Source organism: Macadamia integrifolia, chromosome 3 (assembly GCF_013358625.1).
Source record: "Macadamia integrifolia cultivar HAES 741 chromosome 3, SCU_Mint_v3, whole genome shotgun sequence".
Lineage (NCBI taxonomy): Eukaryota > Viridiplantae > Streptophyta > Magnoliopsida > Proteales > Proteaceae > Macadamia > Macadamia integrifolia.
Window position 1 is genome coordinate 14,812,993 of NC_056559.1, and position 26,021 is coordinate 14,839,013.

At 36.5% G+C, this 26,021-nt stretch overlaps 1 protein-coding gene across 1 annotated transcript; it reads right to left on the reverse strand.

Moving 5' to 3' along the window:
• Positions 1-10,761: 10,761 nt before the first annotated feature.
• On the reverse strand, positions 10,762-19,862 carry LOC122073029 (homeotic protein knotted-1-like). The gene is made up of 5 exons (XM_042637511.1): positions 18,884-19,862; positions 18,578-18,700; positions 18,263-18,398; positions 11,779-12,032; positions 10,762-11,259 (listed from the first exon to the last, which is right to left on the reverse strand). The coding sequence occupies exons 1-5, from the start codon at positions 19,331-19,333 to the stop codon at positions 11,056-11,058; spliced, it is 1,167 nt and encodes a 388-aa protein (XP_042493445.1). The 5' UTR covers positions 19,334-19,862; the 3' UTR covers positions 10,762-11,055.
• Between the last annotated feature and the right edge of the window lie 6,159 nt (positions 19,863-26,021).

Genomic DNA, 26,021 nt, shown 5'->3' on the forward strand with positions numbered 1-26,021 from the left:
TACTGCTTTTAAATTGCTGGAGTCAGCACTGTCATTTAATTTATTTACATTTCTGTTGAGAGCCGATGGACGGCATTGTCTTTATTTTTCCGAGTACTCACGGTGGGCCTTCTCCAATAGCCCTATGGGCGTATCGCGGGAGGGAGTTCGTGGCTCGTACCCGGAGTATACGCGCACTGTGGTTGTAGTAGCACTAAAACCAAAGACTTAGTAATGTTGATTAGGTGTATGTGATTAAAATGATTTGCATGGCATGTAGTGCATATGATGTGTTGTGATGTGTGGACTGTTGTGTGTGGTCCACCTCTCTACTTACTGAGCTAGTGAGCTCATTCCACGTGTACACCCCTTTTTAGATGATTTTACAGGTCATGCATCTGAGGAGCATGGGGTGGGTCCCACAGTCGAGTTTCCTGAGGAGGACTGGTGGACCCCTGGGGAGTTTGAGCACGGCGTAGACTGCGCGTGTGAGAGCTGTGCTGCGGGCCAGCAGTTCTGAGGCCGAGCTGAGCTCCAGCCTTGATACCGAGCCGAGATGTGTACTCTGATGATTTTGATGATTTCCTGTATATATTTGATATTCGAACTTTATTCTTTTTGTGTATATATCATGCCTTCGGGCCCAAATGTATATAATTATTGTATCACCATTTGGGTATCAAGTATATGGGAATTATTTATAGGTAAAACTTAATCTTCCGCTGATATGATGAATTGATGTTAGTGTGTGTATGCTGTGGTGGAATACAGTATCTGATGATCCTGGCAGGTTTGGGTTAACCGGTGTTAACTCGGTCACCGCTCCGGTTCAGGGTGAACGGGGTGTGACAGAGTTGGTTTCTTTTTAAGCCGAAGATAAAGAGGTTCGGCAATCTTACTGATCTGGGGAAGAAAATCACGAACGTAATTTAAGCTTCCTAAAAATCTTTGTAATTGAGTTTTATCAAGGATTTGGTCAGGGAATTTTTCACCAAAGGTAATGGCACGATCAATAGGGGTAAGAGTACCCTTTTCAATTAAATGCCCAAGAAACCTAACCTTGGTAAGAAAGAATTCCATTTTCCTCTTTGATAAAACAAGACCATTTGATCTAATGATTTGATAAAATGTTCTTAGGTGTTTGAAGTGTTGTTCAACAGAATTTGAGAAAACCAGGACATCATCAATATAGACAATAGTAAATTGTCCATGGCGATTGAAGATGTCATTCATAATTTTCTGAAATTCACTGGGAGCATTTTTGAGGCCGAATGGCATTACGTTCCATTCATATAGGCCAAAGGGGGTTGTGAAGGCGGTTTTATAACGATCCTTATCATGGATTTGGATATGCCAGAAACCGGACTTCATATCGAATTTGGAAAAGATTTTTGCTTGATAAATTCTTTGTAAAAGATCCTTTTGGTTTGGGATAGGATATCTGACCCATTGGAGGGCATCATTTAAAGGTTTGTAGTTAACTACTAACCTAGGAGTACCTCTTTCTATTTCAGCAGCCTTATTGACATAGAAGGCTGTGCAACTCCAAGGTGAGGTACTAGGTCGGATAAGTTTTTTGGCTAAGAGATCATTGATCTCTTCTTTGCAAGTTTCAAGAAGAGTTTGATTCATTTGAGCAGGGCGTGCCTTAGTAGGGATTTGGAGATCTGAGAACCCAGTAGCATAAGGTAAGGAAACCATATGCTGCTTACGGTGCCAAAAGGCATCAGGAACATCAGAACAAAGATTGGATTCAAATTTTGACTTAATTTGATTAATTTGTTGGTGTAATCTGGTATCAAAGCCACGGTGGTGGTGGATTCGGTTTATTTCTTTGCAGATTTCTTTTCTTTTGCGTAATTATTTTCTTTTAAGTTTTTCGACGCGGTATATGCCTTTGGATTCTTGGGAGGAGTGGCAGAAGAGTGTAAGACCACGTTTGTGCCCAAGTCATGTTGGAAATACCATCTTAAAACTTAGATCTAGGTGATTACCCCAAGTTTAAGAATTCTCAAATTATGAGTCGATTACCCCGCTCCATGTCGATGAGATCGGCAGGTGAGGCAAGCACAAGTTCTAATGTGCTTGATTATGATGAACAAACCTCAAGAATTAACCGACGACTTCGAAGTTGGGATATGCCAAAAATTTCAAGAAATGATCTCTATGATCGAGACTGGTTCGGACTCGAGACAGTCAAGACCGTAGAACAAACTATAAATTTTACCCCTCAAACTCAAGAAATCCAACTTTTTGATCCACTTACCCTACAAGATTTATACAAAGACTGCAAATATAATTATGTCCATATTGGCTTAGTCCAAGTGGCCATCAAACCCCTTCACCGTGAAGGACTCAACACCTCCATGTTGTTAGCCCTTCGTGACCAAAGGTTCCTTGAGTTCAATGATTCCCTTCTGGGAGCCATTGAAACAAGTCTATGTTATGGACCTGTCCATTTCAACGTCTATCCTGACATGTCCATAGCCCTAGAAGACCCAAATATTTTACATTCACTCAAACTTAACCTTAAAACTCATGGTTACAAATTAATGCATGGAACCATCCCAATTTCCATCATCCATCGAATCAAATACAAAACTATGAAGTCTGTCCAACCTCGTGCCAAAAGAACATTTTCAAAAGGCCAAACCCTTTACCTTGAAACTGATTGCATTCAGGGTCAAATTGTCTACCCCAAACTTTGTCGGTGGGAAGATATTACTTTCCCTGAAGAATGGCAGTTGCAAACTACTGCTATTCCCCCCTAAGTTTCAAACACAAGTATCCGTTCTATTTCTCAGGATTCAGACGGATTAGTTGCCATTAGATTTAACAGACAAGCTCCCCCTCCGGTTTACCAAAGCTCCAGAAGATCATGCTCTGAGGCATCAACTTCTTCTGATTTAAACCAATGGGTTTCTCAAACTAGAACCACTCCACCTTTCCCTAACCTTGTTGGAGTTCATAATAATCAAAATATTGTCCATGGAACATACGAAGCCACTTCTACTGTTCCTGAAACAACCCCTTCTGAGGCCAATGATCAAAGGTCTCCTACTCAATCTGAGGTTGAACCACCTCCTCCTCCTAAAGACCCCAAAAATGGTGGACTTTACATGATTCAAATTGAAACAAATTATCAAATTGACAAACCTTTACTTCGAACTGATTTTGAGTCTCAAAAGAATAAAGAAAAACGTGAATGGTTCTTAAAAACCTTTAATCTTGAACAACAAGCTCAAATAAGAACAAATTGGTATAATTTTATGACAAATCTTAAAACAAATGTTTTCTTCTTTACATATTTTGATATATATGCCCAGGATAATAATGTTTACTATCCCTGGCATAATCAGGTATGTACCCAAACCACCTCTCATAAAGCCTGGACTCTTTATGAAGGACAAACCACTAATGCTATCCATCCTCCGATAGAAAGCATCAAACATAACTACAAAAATAATGAGATAATAGCTTCTCCATTCAAAATTGCTGAACAAGATGACCCAAACCGAAGACAAATTGAACAATTAAACTTTACCAATTTAAGTCTTCAAACCATAGGAAATCAACTTTTAAGAGTTGAGAACCTTGTCCAACCAACACCTGTAGCCTCTTCATCTATGACACCGGCTCGGGTTCCAACTTCCGTTTCTTTGTTCAAACCATATAATATTCCCTTAAAACATCAACTTGCTCTTAACAAATCTTTTGTTTTAGATCAAATTAACCAACGATTAACTATCCTTAATGTTGCTGAAGCACATTTAGGTGATCCTCAAACACCAGTCCAAAACCAGCCCTCAGATGAACCATCGGCTGAATCAAATAATAGAGGTATCCTTAACATTATAGGATGTTCTTCAGATACTTCCTCAAGTTTTGAAGAAGATGACTTTCCAAAAATTAATCAAATTGGTCAAAGTTCAAACCAACATCCGGTCTTCCCTGACCTCCAAATTGAAGCTAGAGGAACTGCTCCTCAGGCTTCTTACCAAAGTGGTATCATCTATGAATGGAACATAGATGGTCTGTCCGAACATAATCTCATGAACAAACTCCAAGAAATGACCATGGTAAGCAATGCACATCGGATTAAAAATACTCCTGATAGTGCTGTGGCTACCTTGCTTGTTTCTGGCTTTACAGGCCAACTCAAAGGTTGGTGGGATTATGTCCTAACTGACGTCCAAAAAACAGAAATTTTAATGGCTGTTCAAATCACACCTGAAGGTATTCCCCTCCTTGATGGTGAAGGAATTCCTATTGAGGATGCTGTTAATACTCTTATTTTCAGCATTGCAAATTACTTTTTAGGAAACCCTTCTCGTCTCAAAGATAGAACAGCTGAACAATTATCAAACCTTAAGTGTAAGAAATTACACGATTTCAAATGGTACAAAGATACTTTTTTAACCAAAGTCTTAACCAGACCTGATGCAAACCTCCCCTGTTGGAAAGAAAAATTCCTCACAGGATTACCAACCTTGTTTTCTGAAAAAAATCAAACAACGCCTTAGGAAAGAAAATGATGGGATCATTCCCTATGACCAAATGTCCTATGGCCAAATCATTAGTCTTATTCATGAAGAGGGCTTGGCTCTCTGTACTGATATTAGACTTAAGAAACAAATCCATAAAGAAAACAAATTTTATAAACGTGAGTTAGGAGGTTTCTGCGAACAATTCGGATTTCCACCTCTCCGACCTCCATCTAAACACAAACACAAATCTTCTCGCAAATATTATAAAAATTTCCATAAATCAAAAAAGTATGTGTCTAACAGACCATTTACAACCCCTGAGTTTTACCATAAAAATCCTTCAATGCAAAAATTTAATAAATATAGAAAGCCTTTCAAGGCACCTAAAAATTTTAAGAATCAAAATCCAGATAAAACCACACAAGGATGCTTCAAATGTGGTAAACCTGGTCATATTGCCAAATTTTGTAGAGTTTCAAATAAAATCAATTCTTTACAAATCTCTGAGCAAGATAAAACCCAAATCCTTGCTCTATTCCAAGAAACTTCTTCATCTTCTTCTGAGGATGAAAACCATAAGCTTAACCAAATTCAAGCCTCTGAACATAATTCTTCCAGTTCTTCCAATAATGAGAATTTTCAAGCATGTACTTGTGATTCTTGTATTATTGGTCTTAGCTGTGAAGACTGTGTTCCCAAATCTATCCGGATGCTTCGTGCATCACCAAATTCAAACATTTTTTATTATATTGATAGCTTAGCAGACCCAGAACAAAAGAAGGCCTGCCTTGAGCACCTCAGAAACAATGTTTCTACCCAAAACTCTCCTCAACCATACAACCTTCATCAAATAATGCAAAAGTTTGATAAAATAACAAAACCATTTATTCCTTATCATTCTGGTCGGATCAAATCCCTTGAAACTACTACTGCATCTTTGCAGTATGAAATAAAACAAATTAAACACCAGATAGCCCTTTTAAACAGACAACAAAACCAACAAGCCTCGACTTCAAACAATGAACCATTCATAAATCCTTTTGCAAATCAAGAACTTGTTGAACCTAATCCAACAACCCCTGGTTTTGTGGCTACCATAACCTGTCAAAATTGGTACATACGCATAACCTTAGTTATTAATGCTTCATTCAAATTTTCTGCCATTGCCTTAGTTGATTCAGGAGCAAACGCCAACTGTATCAATGAAGGTGCTATTCCAACCCAGTTCTATGAAAGAACTACCCAACGCCTTAATACGGCTAATGGATCTGGGTTGAATGTCCAATACAAACTTTCAAACACCCATGTCTGTAACCAAGGCCTTTGCCTTCCTCAAACTTTCATCCTAGAAAAAGATCTTGACCAAACCATAATCCTTGGTCAACCATTTTTAGAAAAAATCAAACCATTCAAAATAACCCAAAATGGGATTTCTACAAAGTTTCAAGGACAAAAAATTGTCTTCCCATTCTTACAAACCCAAAATTCTAATGACCAAAGTATTAGGAAAATTAAACAACTAAATTTTCTCAAAACAGAGCTTCTTCATGAAAGAATCAATGATCATCTTAAAAATCCCAAAACCATCCAACAAATTAATCAAATTAAGTCAAAATTTGAATCCAATCTTTGTTCTGATGTTCCTGATGCCTTTTGGCACCGTAAGCAGCATATGGTTTCCTTACCTTATGCTACTGGGTTCTCAGATCTCCAAATCCCTACTAAGGCACGCCCTGCTCAAATGAATCAAACTCTTCTTGAAACTTGCAAAGAAGAGATCAATGATCTCTTAGCCAAAAAACTTATCCGACCTAGTACCTCACCTTGGAGTTGCACAGCCTTCTATGTCAATAAGGCTGCTGAAATAGAAAGAGGTACTCCTCGGCTAGTAGTTAATTACAAACCTTTGAATGATGCCCTCCAATGGGTCAGATATCCTATCCCAAATCAAAAGGATCTTTTACAAAGAATTTATCAAGCAAAAATCTTTTCCAAATTTGATATGAAGTCTGGTTTCTGGCAGATCCAAATCCATGATAAGGATCGTTATAAAACCGCCTTCACAACACCCTTTGGCTTATATGAATGGAACGTTATGCCATTCGGCCTCAAAAATGCCCCCAGTGAATTTCAGAAAATTATGAATGACATATTCAATCCTTATGGACAATTCACTATTGTCTATATTGATGATGTCCTGGTTTTCTCAAATTCTGTTGAACAACACTTCAAACACCTAAGAACATTTTATCAAATCATTAGATCAAATGGTCTTGTTTTATCAAAGAGGAAAATGGAATTCTTTCTTACCAAGGTTAGGTTTCTTGGGCATTTAATTGAAAAGGGTACTCTTACCCCTATTGATCGTGCCATTACCTTTGGTGAAAAATTCCCTGACCAAATCCTTGATAAAACTCAATTACAAAGATTTTTAGGAAGCTTAAATTACGTTCGTGATTTTCTTCCCCAGATCAGTAAGATTGCCGAACCTCTTTATCTTCGGCTTAAAAAGAAACCAACTCCCTGGTCTCAAACACAAACAACTGCCGTTCAAACAATCAAAAAGCTTGTTAAAGAAATTCCTTGTTTATTTATTCCAAACCCTGAGGCATTTAAGATTGTTGAAACTGATGCCTCTGATATTGGATATGGAGGAATTCTTAAACAAAGAATTTCTGATAATAACAAAGAACAATTAGTCCAATTTACTTCTGGTATTTGGAATTCTGCTCAAAAGAATTACAGTACCATCAAAAAGGAAATTTTATCAATTGTTCTCTGCATTCAGAAATTTCAAAATACATTATTAAATAAACCATTTTTAGTTCGTGTTGATTGTAGCGCAGCTAAATATGTTTTACAAAATGATGTTTCAAATCTTGCATCAAAACAAAATTTTGCCCGATGGCAAGCTTTATTATCAATTTTTGAATTTCAAATAGAATATATTAAAGGAGAATCCAATTCTGTCCCTGACTTTCTTACCCGTGAATTCTTACAGGGCCAGACTCCTCAAATTAACCTTATCAGGATGGCTCCCCCTAAGGAGTCCACTTCCTCAAATTTTGTTGTCAAAACCAAATCTAGCTATGGTGCTGCTGCTGCCTTTGCTGCACCATCAAACCAAATTGTTACCCGTAGCCAGACCCAAATGGCTACCACCAAAACACCTTATTCCCATGCTGTGGTAGTAGGCTCTACCGCAGGATCCATCCAACCCATAAATAAGGCTAGTTCCAGCCTCCAAACTACACAAGCCAAACCTCTTCAAACAGCACAAGGTTCCAAACTCAAAAGCCAATATCATGAAAAGCCATACAAAGAAGACCTCTTCACTATTGAAGAGCCCTTATACAAATATCTTGACTCACCAATCATGATGGCACAAGCAGTTTTCTACAAAGGATGGAATCACTATTCCAACTCTCAGGCAAAACATCAAGAATACTACGAGTACATTCTCGTAAAAACTGATTCTGTCAGATTCAAACTTAATTATGACAGGACCGACCCAACTCTGGTTACACATACAACTGTAACCATCTGCAAAATCCTGTCTCTCCAAGACTGGGGGACTCATCCCCTAAACCAAAGAAGCTTTTCAAATACTTTTTCCCCACAAAATTATACATACATGGATTACCAGGAAACCTGGTTCAAAGCTTTCACTTTTCAAAATAGAACTAACCGCCACTCTTGGTTCTTCTGTTTTGAATACAAATTTAACAACCAAACTCCCAATTGGTTTCCCAAATGGTGGGACCAATATGGTCCTATGGAGGAAATCCTACCTCCACAAATCCAAGATTCCTTCCAAACATTTTCTCAAAACTCAACACCCCAACCTCACCAACCAGATCTTCTCAGATTCTTTCTCCACTGCCGTCTCGCATGGATACTATTCTGGGAATATCAAATTTATGACTACCAGATAAATGACTGGATTGCCCCAGTCCTCTGCCGGTCTTTCAATATCAAATGGTGGGACAACTGCGATGTCTCCAAATGTGAAAAAATGCTTTAATCAAAAGCCTCACAGGTCTCCAGCCTGTTCCAAAAATCCAAAGCTCCTCCAAATCAAGCACCAAAAGTGAGAAGGAAGCCCTTCATGCTAGTCTAGCAGAACTCGGTTCCGACTCAGACAATGAAGACAATGAAGGCTCCAGTGATGGTGCCTACAGTCTCAAATCTATGCAAAGATCTGTTCCTGCCCATGAACTCTGTTATGGGCAAGATCCATATGAGGTTGACCCTGACTTCGTCCCTGACAATCTTACAGCGTCCTCCTCCAGCAAATTCAAAGAAGTTACCTCCCGTCGATCTCGACGGACAGCCAATGCAAAGTCCTCCTCGACCAAATAAGTTTGGTCCAAAACGTCTGCTAAGACGGTTATAAACTAGCCGACGTGGTGTAGTCGCTAAATTACACCTAGTCAATTAACCCCGGACGACCTTTAAGGAAAGGGGGTACTGTTACTGTCCCAGGTCATAGGACAGTCCGGCCAATATCCGGCTCAAATAAATAGGATACAGATTTCTTGATCAAACCAATACGGAGAACAGTGTCCCTGACACGTGGAATGCCGTGGTAAGATCATTGAAGATTCCAAATCAACTGTCAACAATATCCAGATCAAAGATTCCAAATTATTTGTTGACAGCAACTCCAACTTTCGGCGCCAACAGTTCTTTGAGTGTCGGCAGCAACTGTACATCTCAAATACAAATTCAAGTGTACAGTTCCAAATAGTGTCAAATGAAATGTCAAATAGTACCTAATTAAGTACAGTACCAAATGAAACCCAAATGTAAACCAAACCCACATGTAATTCAAATGAGCCTCCTTACACTATAAAAGGAGCACCTCCCCTTCTCACAAATCACTTGAAAAATTTAGACTTGAAGTTCCAGACTGGAAAATAGAGAGAGAAGCTCCGAAGCATGCTGTGCTTCCACAAGTTCTTCCAAGATCTCTCCAAGTACCTCGCCGGACTTCACCAAACTCCGATCATCCCAAGTCTGATCGTCCATCAAAGGTTAGCAACCTACAGCTCAAAGATCTCAAAGCCAACCCAACCTTCTTCTTCTCAAATCCTCTAACCCAAACCGTCCTAAGCCTATCTAGAGACTCGAGAACTCTAGATCAAAAATCTCCAAATATTGTAATCTTTACTTTCAAAGTATTTTTCTTTGATTGCATTATTAGCTTCTTTTTAGCATCTGCATCTGCATATAGCAGCTTCTCGTTCTATCCTTGGATCAAAGCCTACAGTTGTGCCTCTTGATTCCAAGATATAGATCTTGTTAAGCAGCTTTTTAATTTTGTGCAATTTCATACCCTTCATTTATAAGTTTATGATTTTAATTCTTTACTTGTTTATTTTATTTAAGCATAAATTTAGTTCTGAGTAAGATATTGCATCCATCTCAGTGTTAGTCTCCTTGCTGGATCGGAGTAAGGTATTGCACCTATCTCGTTCTGAGTGCTATACAGAACCAGGAGATCCCTATTTCCCTGGATTTTAGCATATCTCGATCCTGTAATCTGGTATATATATATATATATATATATATATTTATATATCACGGGAATTAAGTCATCAAGGCTGAACTCAATTCCAAAGCCAGCTCAAAACCTAGAACTAAGATTCCATTTGGTAATTTGGTTTTGATGTAAAACTGTTGCAAGAAATGTAGAGTCAATACAAAAATAAAATGGGAACACTTATAATGATTACTAACAATAATTGTGTACCTAACTAAAGACCTTATTGAATATAATAATTTAACTTTATTTCCCTGTTCAACCATTTTATTTTATTTTAATATAAAAGCATGTGCACCAATTTTGTAGTTGAATACGTAGTGATATTATGTTTTTATTGCTCTTTTCTTAAAATATTTGATATTACCTTTCATTATTCTACACTCAACTAGAGGCTTGAAATAGAAGAGCTTTGTGACCTATCTCAATTGCATCAACCCAAATTCTCTGCAGCGCATCAACGCATCAATGCATCCAATACCTATTAGACAGCTGGCAGCACCTGTGGTTGCATACCTAGGTGCTGTCAGCCGTCCAATGTGCGCTGGAGAGGATCCGGACTCTCTCCAATTGCATAGTCCACCATATGTTTTTTCCTTTCCAACAAATGATTTTTCAAAAAATTCTCAAAGTATTACCAAATGTTATTTTTTTTTTTTCGGATAGAATATACCAAATGATTTTCACTACTATATAAACCTGGCAACAGCCCTTGGAACACCAGAATATATAAAAGCTTAATGTATCAGATACTCCAAAAAATATAGCTTTAGATCTTAGGCAGCAAACTACACGAACATAAAGTAACCTCAATAAATTGCTTACATCATTTGAATCATCTTCATGAGAGCAACAAAAGTAAAAGAAACTTATAATAATAAGAACATAAGCACTTTACAATAGGATCATTACTTTACTATTGTATAGGATGGTGTCTTACAGTGCTAAGCCAATAGGCCAAAACTAACCAACCCTTCAATTGAACACCCCACCCCCCCATAGAGGGTAACTGATCATTACCCTTACCCTTCCTTCTGGTCATGATCATGGGCCCAAACGGTAAGAACCATCACTCATGAAATGACCCTCCATATAGAGAGCGGTATTCTGGGCATGTAGGCCATCCATAACCACAAATTGCATGTCTTCAGATGGTTTCCAGTGTCTTTTTCTCTGATTAATGAACCAGTTATTGATTTGCTTCTGATCCAAACCAGTTGATTCTGCCAAGGCAACCTTCTCTGTCTCCTGCTCCATTGACAGTAAGATAGTAATGTTAATTTCTAAAGAGAATTAAACAAGAAAATGGGTACAAAATTTTGTTTGAGTTCATCCTTCTCTCAAAAAAAATTTTCTTGGCACTTTTGCCTTACAATGGGCCAGTGCATAGAGATTTCTCTCCACAGGACTATTAATTCTGCCACATGGTAAGATGATGCCGCGACTTTAGACCATAAAATAGGCAAGGAACAACATCTATAAGCCACATCAAATTCCAAAGTAAAATCCAACCATATACCTATGTATTGGCATGCATGCACTCTCTTATATATTTTCTAAAATTTTAGAAATCCAATTTTATTACTTGACAAATTCCATTTGGATTAAGACTAGACAGTGAGTAAAAAGTTCAAAGGACAACATGTCCACAAAATTTGGGTTCCATCTGATCATACCATGTGGTAAAATACGATTGTGGAAAATAGGCTCTCTCCACAGCCGCGAAGGAAATTTAAGTTTTTGATTTGCTGCTTAGTTTACACATACCGATGGATATGGCCATTTGTAGTGTAGTTCCCACCAATTAAGCAGCTTTTGCCTTGCATCCTTGGGAAGTTTCCCTTTCTTCTTTTTCTTAGAAAGTTCCTGCTTGAGGCTGCTTAAGTAGCCACTATACTTCTTCAACAGGTGATTCTTTAATTCCCTATCTTCAGCCCGTGGATCAATCTCAGGGGGCTCCGTTTCTCCCCCACTGTTGTCTTGATCTTCTTCAGATGAACCTACACCTTCACATTTCTCATCTACATGCATCAATTCAAATTGTTAACAAGAAGACAAAAGACATTCAGAGCCAATTATCTTCCAAAATTTACATATGCTTCCACAATCGTCACGGTCTCCACTTAAATCACAGATGTACAGATGGAGAATGAAACCTAGGACCATGCGCCTATCCACACAATCCTCAATTCGCCCTAACCATCAGAGCAACCCACGGATGGATAGATTTCCTACTTATCGACAATAAAATCAACCAAGAGAAATAATAGTAAAAGATTAAAAAGAAATTTAAACCCAAGAACAAAAACAATTAGAAAATCTAAAGAATGAAAGTGTTTCAATTTTATTGATATAATACGTTGTTTGTTGTGGAGTTTTCTCTCTATCTATTTCTTATGTTTCTTTTTTCTCAATAATATTATTTCCTTCATTTCTTGGGGGGATTCCTAGGCTTCATTAAATATATTAATAATTCATCCAAAAAAAAAGAGAAGTGTTTCAATTTTCTGATTATATTTCTTCTAACTTTGTTAGGCTCTTGATATGTGTCCAATATGAATAACGCAAGTCCTTATTTGTGCAACTATTGCTCAAGATGTTTCATATCTGTCATGACTTGCCAAATCAGCAATTATAGACAGTTCTATATGTTAGAAGACCCCACATCCATCTCACTTATCAAATTTCAACCCCTAACAAAGAAAGTAGTTTAAAGTGAATATCAAGTCAATTTCCAAAATGCCATTTGAATTCATTACAATAAGGTATTCTTGTAATTTTTGAAAACTCCACAAACTCATTTTTTTAACAACCCCCATGTTTGTTTCAGAGTGAAATTTAACCATGACAAGAACATTCACATGTTTATTAAATGACATGAAAACACAATCTCTTAAACCGAAAAAAAAAAAGAAAAAAGAAAACACAATCTCACCACTCAGCATGTACTGGTTGTTAAGGCTTCTGCATGTCATACCTTTCTTTGTGACCAAGTTAGGTTGTCCATGTCATATGCAGCTCTAAACATAGGTTCTTATGTAGTAAGACTTAAGTTACACCAACTTTCTTGGTCTACTATTCTGAAATGAATTTGTTGACTGTGAATATATTCATTTTTTACTTATTTTAATTCTCAGCTCACAATGATTCCTCCATAAACAGTGCCCTTTTGTTATTTCTAGCACACCTTTTCAAATCTAGTTCACTACTACACCAATACATTAAGTTTAAACCATGATTACTTAAACATACACAAGCATCATGACCAACTAAAAAAAAAAAAATTAAATCTCAAACATAATATATCAGTTGATCTCCTCACACTATCATACACACTTTAATGTTGATTGTTCCAAGCATATATAAACTTAATTGTTTCACTTGAATGTAAACAAATTCATATATCAAATAATCTATCTAATATATTATGTTTTTGCATTTTTATCGATCAATAAAATTCATTGAAGGACATAATCAATGCTAAATAAATATATCTATTTAATACGTATATTTGTCCGAATGAAGAAAAGTTCAACGATAGCAATACCTATCGAACTGTATCAGTACGATACAGTATTGATATAGCTCGATACATCTCTTTAAAAGAGTAGAATGCCTTCTATGAAATAAGAATCATAGACATTTTGAGGCAAGTTTTTAGGGCATTTTTCTCTTCAAAATTACCCCCAGTAAATTAATCCCCAAAAAATATTTGGGCAGGGGCTTCACTTCCCTACGCCCCCTACGCAGGGGGGCCTCTTTGCCCCTTACAACCTCCACAGCCTGCTTACCGACAAATGAGACCATTGTTATTTAGGAAAATCACTAGTACTTGTTGGATAAAATTAAGATCAGGTTTCACCAATAATAGGCAAATGCACAACATCATCCTTGTCGCTTCTATTCTTGAATAACCTCATCCATGGTTTTAAGTATCTCCGATACCGATACGATACCCTCCGATACGTATCTTAAATTTAGCCGATCGATACGATACACATCGATACGATACATGAAATTTTTAAAATCCTTTCGTATCGATATATATCCTACAATACATATCGATATGCATCAATACACCACCAATACACATCGATACGATACGATATGCCTTGATACGACTATGAAAATTATAAAATTGAGGTAAAATATATGTTTCGGTATGTATTGGTACGTATCGGTGAGTATCGGTATGTATCGATCGGTACGTATCGGTATATATTGGCACGTATCGGTGAGTATCGATATATATCGATACGTATCGGTGAGTATCGATATGTATCGGTGAGTATCAATACGGATCGGTGAGTATCGATATATATCGGTACGTATCGGTGAGTATCGATACGTATCGGTCATATAATGGCCAAGATGGGTAATTTTTCAGAAAACACACGATTTTTTGAAGGGTTTTTATTCCAAAGTTGCTGTTAGCCATATTTCTCTCTAACTAAAGTGGAAATCAATGTTGGGAACAAGGATTTTACATTTATGGGACAACTATAAACCTTGAATTCTTAGTACGATACCCTCAATTTAGTGTTTATGCATAATACATGTTATCAATAGTTTTTTTTAACAAATTCTTTATGCAAAAGTGTTTAAAAAAATATTTCCTATCCATTTATGTGTGTATCTTTAGCGTATCTTAGTGTATCTCCGATACGATACGATACTCTCCGATACGTATCTTAATTTTGGCCGACCGATACGGTGACCGATACCGATACTTTAATCCTTGACCTCATCCTTTATAACAATTTCACTTGAATGCACTTCGTCTCTGAATAAAATATTCTCTATTTTAGGGTTTATGAATGATAACTGTTATATGTTATTTTTTATAATTTTTTTACGCTGAAGTATATAAAAATGTATATCTTGTCCATTTCTATGCATATCTCCAATACAGTGCAACAAGTTCTGATACATATCTTAAATTTATCCAATCGACACAACAATCGATACCAATAATTTAAACCTTGTTCTAAACCTTTGATCTATAAAAACACCACCAAAAGAACATCAGAAGCCAGCCAATATTAGCTCAACATGGAAATTCTTATCTTCCTCACAACCTTTGTAATTTTCCTAAGGTTGATAATAGGCCAAATAGTGGCTCATCAGTATCAAATATGGTGCAGGCACATTAGATTCACGTGGCATAATCTTGATGGATTTCAGTGCATTCAAGTGCAAATTGATCTTTGTCTCTTCCTTACAGGTTCCACGTTTATCAGGATTACCATATATTAAAAAAAAAAAAATGTTCTTGCTTCCCATGGTTTAGTAAAGCAAAGCCATCCTATGAGATATAAACACAAGGTAGAAAAATGTCAATTTTTCCCCCAAGTTACAAAAATACTTTCTCTGGGACCACAATTGAGCCAAAGTGTACATTACCCCAGTCTAAAGTTATCCTTGGCGGCAGTCACCAAATTAAATACTAAACACCTATCAAAGCAGCTAGTAGCTTACTAATTGGCTTTCTATATTTGCATATTGCAACAATATATTCAAGATTGAAACCATAATTACAAGCAACAAAGTCATATATTGATCATGACAAATAATATACAAATTTTCTTCAACATCCACGCTATACAAACACAAAATGAAGATAATGAGGAAAAAAAAAATTGTGATGCAATACTCTTGTGATTCTTCTATGGAAAAATAAACTATTATTTCTCTTTCAACACAGATAACTGATGCGTTTTAAAGATATAGACCTTGATGAGGAAGGGATTTAGGACAAAAAATGAGAAGTTGTAACTTCACAGTACCCAAGGATGGAGTGAGACAGACAGTTGCACTTTATTTATTTATTTTTTGATAAAGAAGACTTCATTGATTATGGGGTAAGAAGGGCTCAAGGCTTCATTTACAAAGAGGTCATGAAACCAAGGAGTGAAATAAGGCCAATCTGTTTTATATATAATCGACAGGGCCTTCCGAGCAAGAGTATGCACAATAGAATTGACATCCTTGGAAATGAAAGAAAAACTATAACTATCAAAATCTGAGGAGAACAAAAAGATGTCTTCAATGATAGATCTAAGCTGCTGAGAGATAAGAAACAAGAAATTATCAAGAATGATATTTCATATTTCCCTTGAAGAAATTTATATTTGTATAGATGGTACAGCATGAAATACTTAAGAAGGTGTAAAAAGTCTTGATAAAGCAGAGTTAACCTCGACAAAGACATATTTTGGAATGATGCAATTCAGTTTAAAAGATTCACATGCTGCAATGGGGAGTAACAATACCCACACAAACACACAAGTCCATAACGTTTTTCTTTTTTTTTTGGTTCTCAACGTGAAAGGATGCTAGAAAATGCAACCAGCAATACAATGTCGAGCACAGCAGGTAATTTTGACACTCTTCCAGTCACTGGGAAATGCATTATAACAAGAAAGTTTTTTCTTCTTGAGAACCTTTCCTGCATTCTTTTTCCTCAATAGTGTGGACCTCATTTTATGGAATAGTCATAAACCAAGATTGATTAAAAAAAAAAAAATAGTATTGCTCCCGCTTTGGAATTTAGGGGTGATTTGGATAAGCTTACAACAATAACAACAACTTAACATTTTTCCAATTAAATGAGGTCAGCTACATGGATCGTTGCCCTCCATCTATTCAAGGTCATACCTATACAAGGCCTAAGCCATATATATATATATATATTTCCATATTTATACCAACCATATATTTTTCCATATTTATACACAACCATATATATCTAGAAATTTCCAATCTAATTAAGATTCCTATACTTTATTTATAGTTCCTTCCCTTGTGATGGTAGGTTGTTTATGGCAAGTAGATCAATATCTCTTGCAAATTGGTTATTATCTTTGTGTGTGTATATATATAATAGAAATAAAAAAAAAGAAGCGAAAAAATAGAAATACTAAAAAACAACCCTAGATAGGAAAGGATAAATGTTGTAAAATGGGCCTATACCCATACCCATAATTAACACAATGCACAAGGTCACAGGATGTAATACCACATTAATTTGAAGGTCATTTAAAAGCTATAATTTTTTTCTTTTGTTGGAGAGGGAGAGGGGAATCATTTAAAAGCTACAATTTTTTTCTTTTGTTGGAGAGGGAGAGGGGGATTTGTGTGTTCAGACCCCCATTAGGGATCAAACACTCCACCTCCATGCTCTGGTATCTAAATGTGGTAGAAAAATGAGATGGGGTCTGAACACACAAATTAAAAGCTATAATTTTTTTCTTTTGTTGGAGAGGGAGAGGGGGATCATTTAAAAGCTACAATTTTTTTCTTTTGTTGGAGAGGGAGAGGGGGATTTGTGTGTTCAGACCCCCATTAGGGATCAAACACTCCACCTCCATGCTCTGGTATCTAAATGTGGTAGAAAAATGAGATGGGATATTGCACCAATTCGAGTTGGAATAAGTTGGAACAGCATCCTATGTTGCTCTGGTTAATTTATTATTACTTTAAGTAATAATAAATTAGTTTAGAAAAAGAAAATTATAAAAGGAACAACTTCGGGAAATGACAACGATGATGATGATACCATTGGTCTTCTCTTCCCTATTCTTGACTCATATTGAGAGAAACTCCAATCGATGGAGGATCTATTTCCCTATATAATTTTATATTAACCATTAATTGGATTTAGAACTCCACTAAAATGATTAGGAGATTTGAAACAGTTGTCAACACGACCGACACACACAGAGGGAAAGAAAGAGTCTAGTGTTTTTGACTGTTTGAAACATCGGAACCCTAAACCTGAGAATGCCTGAAACTGGAGGAGCCAGCTGTACTGTGACTACTGTCAGCCCCGAACCCAGAATCCGACTCGACCTAGAGGGAGCATTTGCCTCTGTTTATAATACTTTCTATAAACACACTCTCTCTCTCTCTCTCTCTCTCTCTCTCTCTCTCTCTCACACAGTACAACTCTCAAACTGTAAGTACAGCTTTCCTCTTGCACCATACACCACGCAAAAGCCAAAACTTCACTCTATCTGCAACAACCCATCTCTATAAACTCTCTCTCTCTCTCTCTCTCTCTCTCTCTCTTACAGTACAACTCTCAAACTGTAAGTACAGCTTTCCTCTTGCACCATACACCACGCAAAAGCCAAAACTTCAGTCTATCTGCAACAACCCATCTCTCTTCCGTTTGCTTTCTTTCTGGGTATTGTGTATGTGTGTGTGTGTGTGTGTGTGAGAGAGAGAGAGAGAGAGAGAGAGAGAGAACCTGAGGAAAAATTCCTGATAGAGCCATGAGTGAGCGTAGTAAGCTGCGCCTCGACCCTCCGCATGAATTCCATGGCCTCTTGTATAGGCCTCATCAGCTCCTCCCTATACTTCACCAGCATATCATAGTAGGCTTCCTACAAAGCATAATCCATCATCCAAGGCAGAAATTAAAATTAAAACTAATCATTTCTACAAATTTAATTTAAAATAACCTAAGTTTAGAGACTTTAAACCAATTCTTCTCTTTCATTATCATTATTAATATTTAATTATTCTTCAATTAATAAGTAATTTAAATGAAGGGGTTAATTACCATGAACTGATCGAGTTCCGGATCCACTGAAGAATCTCTGCAAATGACGGATGATCGGTGCCGTGTTTCCAGCTCCCGATGAACAGCCGTGAGCCGAGCTACCACTTCTGGTGGAGCTCCTACCTGTACGTTTTACCATTCATTACCAATTAATTAATCAAAAACTACTTACTTAAGAGCAGACTTCAAGCTCTTAATTACACTTCTCTCTCTTTCCTTCGGTTGTGGGTTTCGCTACCGGTGAGGTAATTAATGGGAGGGTTTCGATCGTTAAGTTTGGTCATGGGTGAGGGAGTGTAGTAGTACCTTTTGACATTCCATGTAAGCTTCGAGAAGGTTTGAATACTGAGGATGGGCAATGATCTTAGCCTTAATGGCTTCAGCTTCGCTTGAGCTCCCGTTCCCTCCTCCACCATCTCCTCCTCCTCCTCTAGCAGCGGCTGAGGCATAATGAAATTCCTGGTTATATTGAGAGCCACCGCCGCCGCTCGCTTCGGTCTTTACGATCGGAGGAGCTTCAGAGATAAAGCACTCACCCGATTGATGATGATGGAAAGAGTTCATTGGAAGCTGGGCATGAGTGACGTGCTCCTGATCGGAGGAACTGCTACTTCTTCCATACACTGATGATGAATTGGGTGCAAGAACAGGAGGACCTCCTCCACCATATAAGAAACTACACCCTCTTCTGCTCGTACTATTATTATTATTATTATTCTCACTCACTTGATTATTATTATTATTATATTCCTCCATAGTGAGCAGGTGAAAGCCTGAAAGATACTTAGGAAAACAAGGAAAGAAATATAACCAGAAAGAAATTGGAACCCTGGAAAGAAAAACTTCTAGCTTTTTATTCTATAATTCAAGAAAGGCAAAAGGTTTAATTAATGAAAGATACTAATTAGGATGATAGGACTAATAAGAGCATAGGAATTAAGGATGACAGGACCTTTTGGGTTTCTCTCTCTACAAAATTTCAGTTCCATGAAACCTAGTATGTGATATTAATATGCGGACAGTCCCTAGGTAGCTAGATACCCCCTCCATAAAACCTAAAACCAAGAAACCTCGAATGAGAAGCAATGATTTCTAGCTTCCCCATCCTCTGGCCGAGATAAGAATGATCCACTAGAGTTGGAACTTGGAAGAGGAAGTAAAGGCTCTCATGGGTGGCCTTCGGCTTCAATGGGTGGCGTTGCTGTTGCACCGCAGCGGCATCAGCTGAGAGTAACAAATGTATATCACAAGCTTCTGATCTCTCTCTCTCTCTCTCATGGAGTCATGATGGTCGTCTTATCTTATGTGGATGTAGTGCTCCCGTAGGTCAGCCGGAACCGGCGCTGGGTCCGTGTCGTGTGGGTGACAAGACGTTCTTTCAAAGGAAAATATAAAAACATTTCATCAAAATTGAAATATAAAACTAATTTTTCCTACACTACACGAGAAAAAGCAAAAGCACCAGTAGGGTATTCTCTCTCTCTCTCTCTCTCTCTCTCACTCTCTCTCTATAGTCCAGTCTCCTCTATCTTTTTCACAGACAATATTGATTATTTTCACCGTTTCAGATGTTTCCTTTTCATTATAAATATTAAAATAAAGTAATATTTCGTGTAGGTGGGTTATAAGTATCTTCTTTACCAAAAAAAATATTGTGTATCCCATCCTTTATAGTCATCATCATTTATGAAGGAAGAGGAGAACTGTTTACTGATCATCTTGTATTCCTGAGAATCCAACAAGTATTTAAAAACTTTCATTAAACTAAAGTTAGTCTTTTTTGGTGGGTAATTAAAAAAATTATTAAATACTCATCATATCATATTATATAGCCTATAGGACCCACCATCCAAGCCAAGAGCCTGGTCAAATTAATAAGCAAAGACTTTGATCTTCCTTCCTGATTCTGAGTTTTTAGGGTAAAAATGATTCTGATGGGATGGTCAAAATTGCAATCTATAGAATTTAGATTCAGAGTTATCTTTCAACTTATAATAAAAGTATTAAAAGATCTGAGGGTCAGAAAAAACTTTCTCTTATTTAACTACTTCCTTCTCACGTGTGATACGTCTGGTGAATTTAGGTAATTTATTGTCCATGTGAGTCTAACTCGTGATCTCACAGTTGGACTGAGAGCATTGGAACTATGGCTCCACAAGAATGTAAAACATTGAGATGCCACAGCTCGTTCAGATTTCAAGAAAAATCATAAAAATGTTCTCTACATGACTACATGTGAACAACCTTTTTTTTTGGGTTAAAGATATGAACAAATTATATAGTCACTATAACTATTGAGTTTTACCAAAAAAAAAAAGAAAAAAAAAAGCTATTATTCTATTAGCTATTATTCTTGCATTTCATATCAGGGCTGAAAGAAATAGGAGGCATTTTGATAGCTAGGTCAAGCCCTCGAATTATATTGTGAAGATCGTGATGAGAGATTTAATAGACTATTCTTCCTAGAGCCCAATTCACATCACCTCCATGGTAGATCTTCTTCTCTCTATGAAACTAATAGTGACTACTATAAATTAGAGAGCTAGGCATATCATTGAGGTCATTTGGAGTTTCCTGACCTGGGTCACCATATAAACTCAATATCACGACTACTCTCTGGGTAATCATAGTAGCAGGTGGCATCATTCGTAGTGATCGCTGTTTAGATTTAGGCTGTTTTGCGATATATGAATGTATTGAATCCTATTTTATAGTAAAATTTGCGGCTTTTTTCCATGGTTTCCACAAAGTTATTGCAAAAGACGTGAAAATTTTGTGGATTCAGTGTGATTCGCATGCTCTGGTGATTTGTATAAAAAATAATGACATCCCATGGTGCTTTCAACAAAAATGGAGGTTCTTTAAGAGTTACTTAGATTTCATGAGTAATATCGCATTGTTATTGTGAAATAAATGTAATGACTGATACATTAGCAAAGCATGCAACTACCTCTCAATGTTCTTCCAATTAGGATAATGCTCCGTCTTTTATAAGCCAAGACTTAAGTTTCAGCATAGGCCTAGATATAGATTCATGTAATCTGAAATTCAATTTTTGTTTTAGATTTTTGTTCTGTTGATGGTCATGCCAAAGGTGGAATAGAGATCTAAAAAGCTATTTGTATGCTCTCATTCTTTTCATTCTTATAATATACTTCTGTTGACTTTTAGCAAAAAAAAATTTACTAATAAAATTATAACTATTGAATAAATGGATAATTTCATAGTACAGACACATATCAAATGCAGTGGTCTATCTCTCTCAATCTTATCGCTCATTATATATTTTTCTTTTTCAATAACTTTTTTTTTTTTTAGAAGATTTAATTTCAAGAAATTTACAAAACATTAAATTGAAAAATGGAGAGATTAGTTTCAAATTTATATGATCATGTAATGACATGGTTAACATGTTCACAAAGTTTGGAACCTACCACACTTTATTATGACAAAAACAATTGGTCGTGCGAAGATGGTCACCTATATTGTTGTTGTAGAAACCCTAGCCTTTATTCACTTGTTCATATGATTTCCAATGCCTAGAATCCAATATGAGTGTTCAGATTGGCCATGACATGAATGTGATGTGTTAAGAAAGAAAAATTGATCCTGTTAGTTACAATGAATTTGATTGCTCCAGTGATGGTGCATTTACGAAGGACCAAGATCAAAATGTAAACAAGTTCCACCTTAGTTTTGTTCCCGATTTTGGATTGTAACCAAATTTTTCTGTTCAATTCCAGTTATCCGGTCTGGTTTCGATTCCAATTTCAATTTGAAATCCTTAATCTTACCCACAAAGACTCCTAGGAAGCCACCCACTACATTTGCTTTAGGATACTTGCCATATACATATCCTTGATGCACTTCATCCCTAATTCACCCTCCATCTTAGGCCTACAAATGGAGTCCCAAGTAACAAAGTGAATTTTCCTCTCCAATCTAGACCTTGACCAAAGAAAATGGAAGAATATTATCTCCAACTTTCTCATCACACTTCCAAGGAGCCCAAAGAACCCAACTGGTAGATATAACCAACCTGGAGCATGGAAGCAATTAGCTGGAGATGCATGTATAAGAAAGGAATATGGACTTCCATCCTTCGAACCTTCTCTTAATCAAAGCAAAAAAGAGAAGCACAATCTGCCACCTTCAGTTTCCCAGAGATCAATAGAACGATAAGATATTTGATGGGGAGCTGGGTGTTAGTGAAGCCATCAAAGCCAATAATTGTTCCCAAATTTGAGGCTGAACACTACCACTAATATATATATATATATATATATAGATAGATAGATAGATAGATAGATATATAGATATTTATTAAGATATAAAAATTTTACAAAGCAAAGAGTGAGAACACCACCACGATCACTGGATATCTTTGACCGACTCATATAGATCCTAGATAGAGTAGAGAACGAACCCAAAGTTTCCATTATTGCAGAGATAGATAAGTAGTCGGCCTTCGTAATAATCAAGTAGATAGCAAAATCTAAGCGAGATAATAGAAGATGCTTGTAATGAGGTAGCTGGAGGGAAAGGAATAGTAGACGGCGGTTTCTCGAACTGCTAATCAAATAGTTGAAAGGATAAGGAGAAAATTGCAGGTGTCTTGTGGTTTTCTTCATGAGAGAATTAAGCATCAAAGAGACATAATTTACTGCCATCGACTGAGGCTGAAAACTACTAATAGTGCTCCTCGGTTGATTATAGAAGCTTATTGGTGCAAGCCTAACAGGGGGTGGATAAATATTAATGTTGATAGCTGCTTTATAGGAAATCCAGGAAGGGCAGGAGCAGGAGGGGTCTTTAACAGATCACACAGGAAAGATTATTACGTCTTTCAAAGTTCACATTTGAACCTCAACAAACTATGTTGCGGAATTTAAAGCTCTCACTCAATTGCAGTAGTGACTTCAGTTCAAGGAAAGTTTGTTCCCTGGTACGCATTGCAAGACTAGGTTGCTCTTCAACCTTTCTTGAATGTAATAACTGGAAAAATAACACACTGCTTCAGCGAAGCAAATTCTGTAACGGACTACATCACTAGGGTCGCGACAAATCAGGAATTTGGACTTGGAGGTTACTTTTCTATCATTAATCAATGATGAGACTGTGTATGATGTGGCGACTAGGCCAAGGTTTCGCTTTAAATAGTGTTTTTAGAATTCCCTGCTAATGGCAATGCCGAAGGGGGGGGAATCCTGAATCACAACTTATTGTATTTCTTTTTTAATCTTTCATTTTTTCTCTCTTTAATAAAAGTTCAAAATTTCTAGCAAAAAAAAAGGGTGGCTAGTGAATTCTATGATACTCTAAGATTATATAGATGGATTTAAATACAAAAGACATGAATATATTTATCGAAAAGAGAGCCTTTTTTTTTTTTTTTAACCCGAATATTATCTGGGATCTAGGAATCCCCTAAAATTTAATTAAATAAGAGAAATAAAATAATGAAGAAACAAAGGGGGGGATATAACCCGCATTATCCCAACCCATGAAATAAAAATAACTCTGACACTCGCAAAACCCGAAAGAAAAACCTCCAAAAGGGGAAAGGTTACATCTAAAGATTGGTAATTCCTCTTTATCCTCCCAAAAAATGTAACTAATATCAGATGAGAGAGAATTATCATCATGGGAAATCGAATTTATAGTAGATTCACATGCAAAGTTAGCTAACCAATCCGCTGTGCGATTACTTTCCCGAAATAAAAAAGGAGATATGAACTCTCAGGGAATCGTAGAGATTGATTACTTCTTGAAACCAATACCAGCAGTTCCACAAGGTACATGATCTTTGAGAGATAAGTCTCAAAATCAGGGAGGAGTCATAATTAATATAAAAGTCAGAGAGACCCAAATCCTTACACAATACCAAGCCATCTATAAGGGCTCTCATCTCCACCATATAAAAATTGAAAAAAACTGCCAGAACATTACCGTTGTTGTTTCTAATAATGCCCCCCACCACTAATACCCAGATTCCCTTTGCTTACACCATCCACATTCAGTTTAATATAATAAAAGGGAGGGCACAAGTAAATAAGAATTGGAACTTTAACCCTATTAATTGGTGGGTTTAATTTAAAGACCTACAATATAAGATTATCTCTAAAGAAAGGGATTTAGAAAAATTAGTAGGGTTATAATTTCATGAATCCAATCTTTGATTTTCTCAATTATGGTAGTTGCAACATGAGAGCCTTCACTATGCCTTTTGTTATTTCTTTTCCCCCATAACTCTCAAACAATAAACGATAGTAATAGACCAGTGATGTATTCACAAATACCTTTGACACTGGCAAGAGATTGCTAATAAATAATTTTTTAGTATTGAGATCCTGAGTTGTAATAACATCAATTTCCATTGTTCTTCCAAAGAAATCCCAAACCTTAGAAGCAGTTGTACCCACTAATAAAGTATGTGTTGTTGTGTCCCTCTAACGATCTTTGCAACAAAAATATTAGGAAGTCAATGGAATACCAATACTTATCAAACCATCATCTGTTGGAATTTTCCCATTAAAGATTTGCATAACAAAAAAACCATTTTGGGAGGGATCGATTTATTCCATAACTATTTAGAGTAAGAAACCAGAAAGTATAGTAGTGTGATCAAATTTCATTACAGGCCGACTTGGTTGAGAAAAAGTCATTGCTCGTCGGAGTCCAAATCAATCTATCGACTTTGTTTGATAAGATAATGTTAGAGTTAAGAATACTATCACGAATCTTTGAAAAATCAATAATATTTAACACATCTTGGTCCCAAACACCATCATCATTAAGCACATCTTTTACGTGAATTATAGAAAAAAGATTTGAAGTAGAGATTAAAAATTTTACAAGATTAATCAAAATTAGGTTTAAGTTTACCAAACTAACACCTCCAACATATTTACTCAAACCAAACATGGGAATTACAAAAATATCCCAAACCAGTGCATGACTCCTCATCATGCATGATTCTTTTACATAATTGCCCCAACCCCTCTCTCTCTCTCTCTCTCTCTCTCTCCCACTTACCTTTCACCTTTTTACAATATTATACAATATATATATACATATATATTTATTTAGTGGGGTGGTGTTCTAACCAATGGCAAGGTGAAGGTGAAGGTGGAGGTTGGAACAGCAGTAGGAATTGGTTCTCAGAAATGGATAGAAAATTAAAAATTAAAAATTAAAAAAAAAAATTGAATTTATTGAAAGAGATAAATAAATCAATCATTATATTTATAAAAAAAAAAAAAAAAACTAAGCCAGTGGTGAAGATGGCCGTAGAGAAAGGATGGTCTTTGGAAATGAAAATTCATCTTTCTATTTTTTATTTTAAAAAGAAAAGGCCAGAAAACCGTCAGTCATCTTTCAGTCATTCATCTCTGAAAGCGATAGTAAAGAAAGGAAGGGGCCAGTGTCAGACTCAGATACGTAC

Bases quoted from the DNA above. Each gene is read 5' to 3' on its own strand.
- LOC122073029 (XM_042637511.1), bottom strand. From the start codon at position 19,333: ATGGAGGAATATAATAATAATAATAATCAAGTGAGTGAGAATAATAAT. The intron at 18,399-18,577 runs GTAATTAACCCC...TATGCTTTGTAG, and splicing joins CGGAACTCGATCAGTTCATG to GAAGCCTACTATGATATGCT. The intron at 12,033-18,262 runs GTTCTCTCTCTC...TGATGCATGTAG, and splicing joins TATCAGGAATTTTTCCTCAG to ATGAGAAATGTGAAGGTGTA.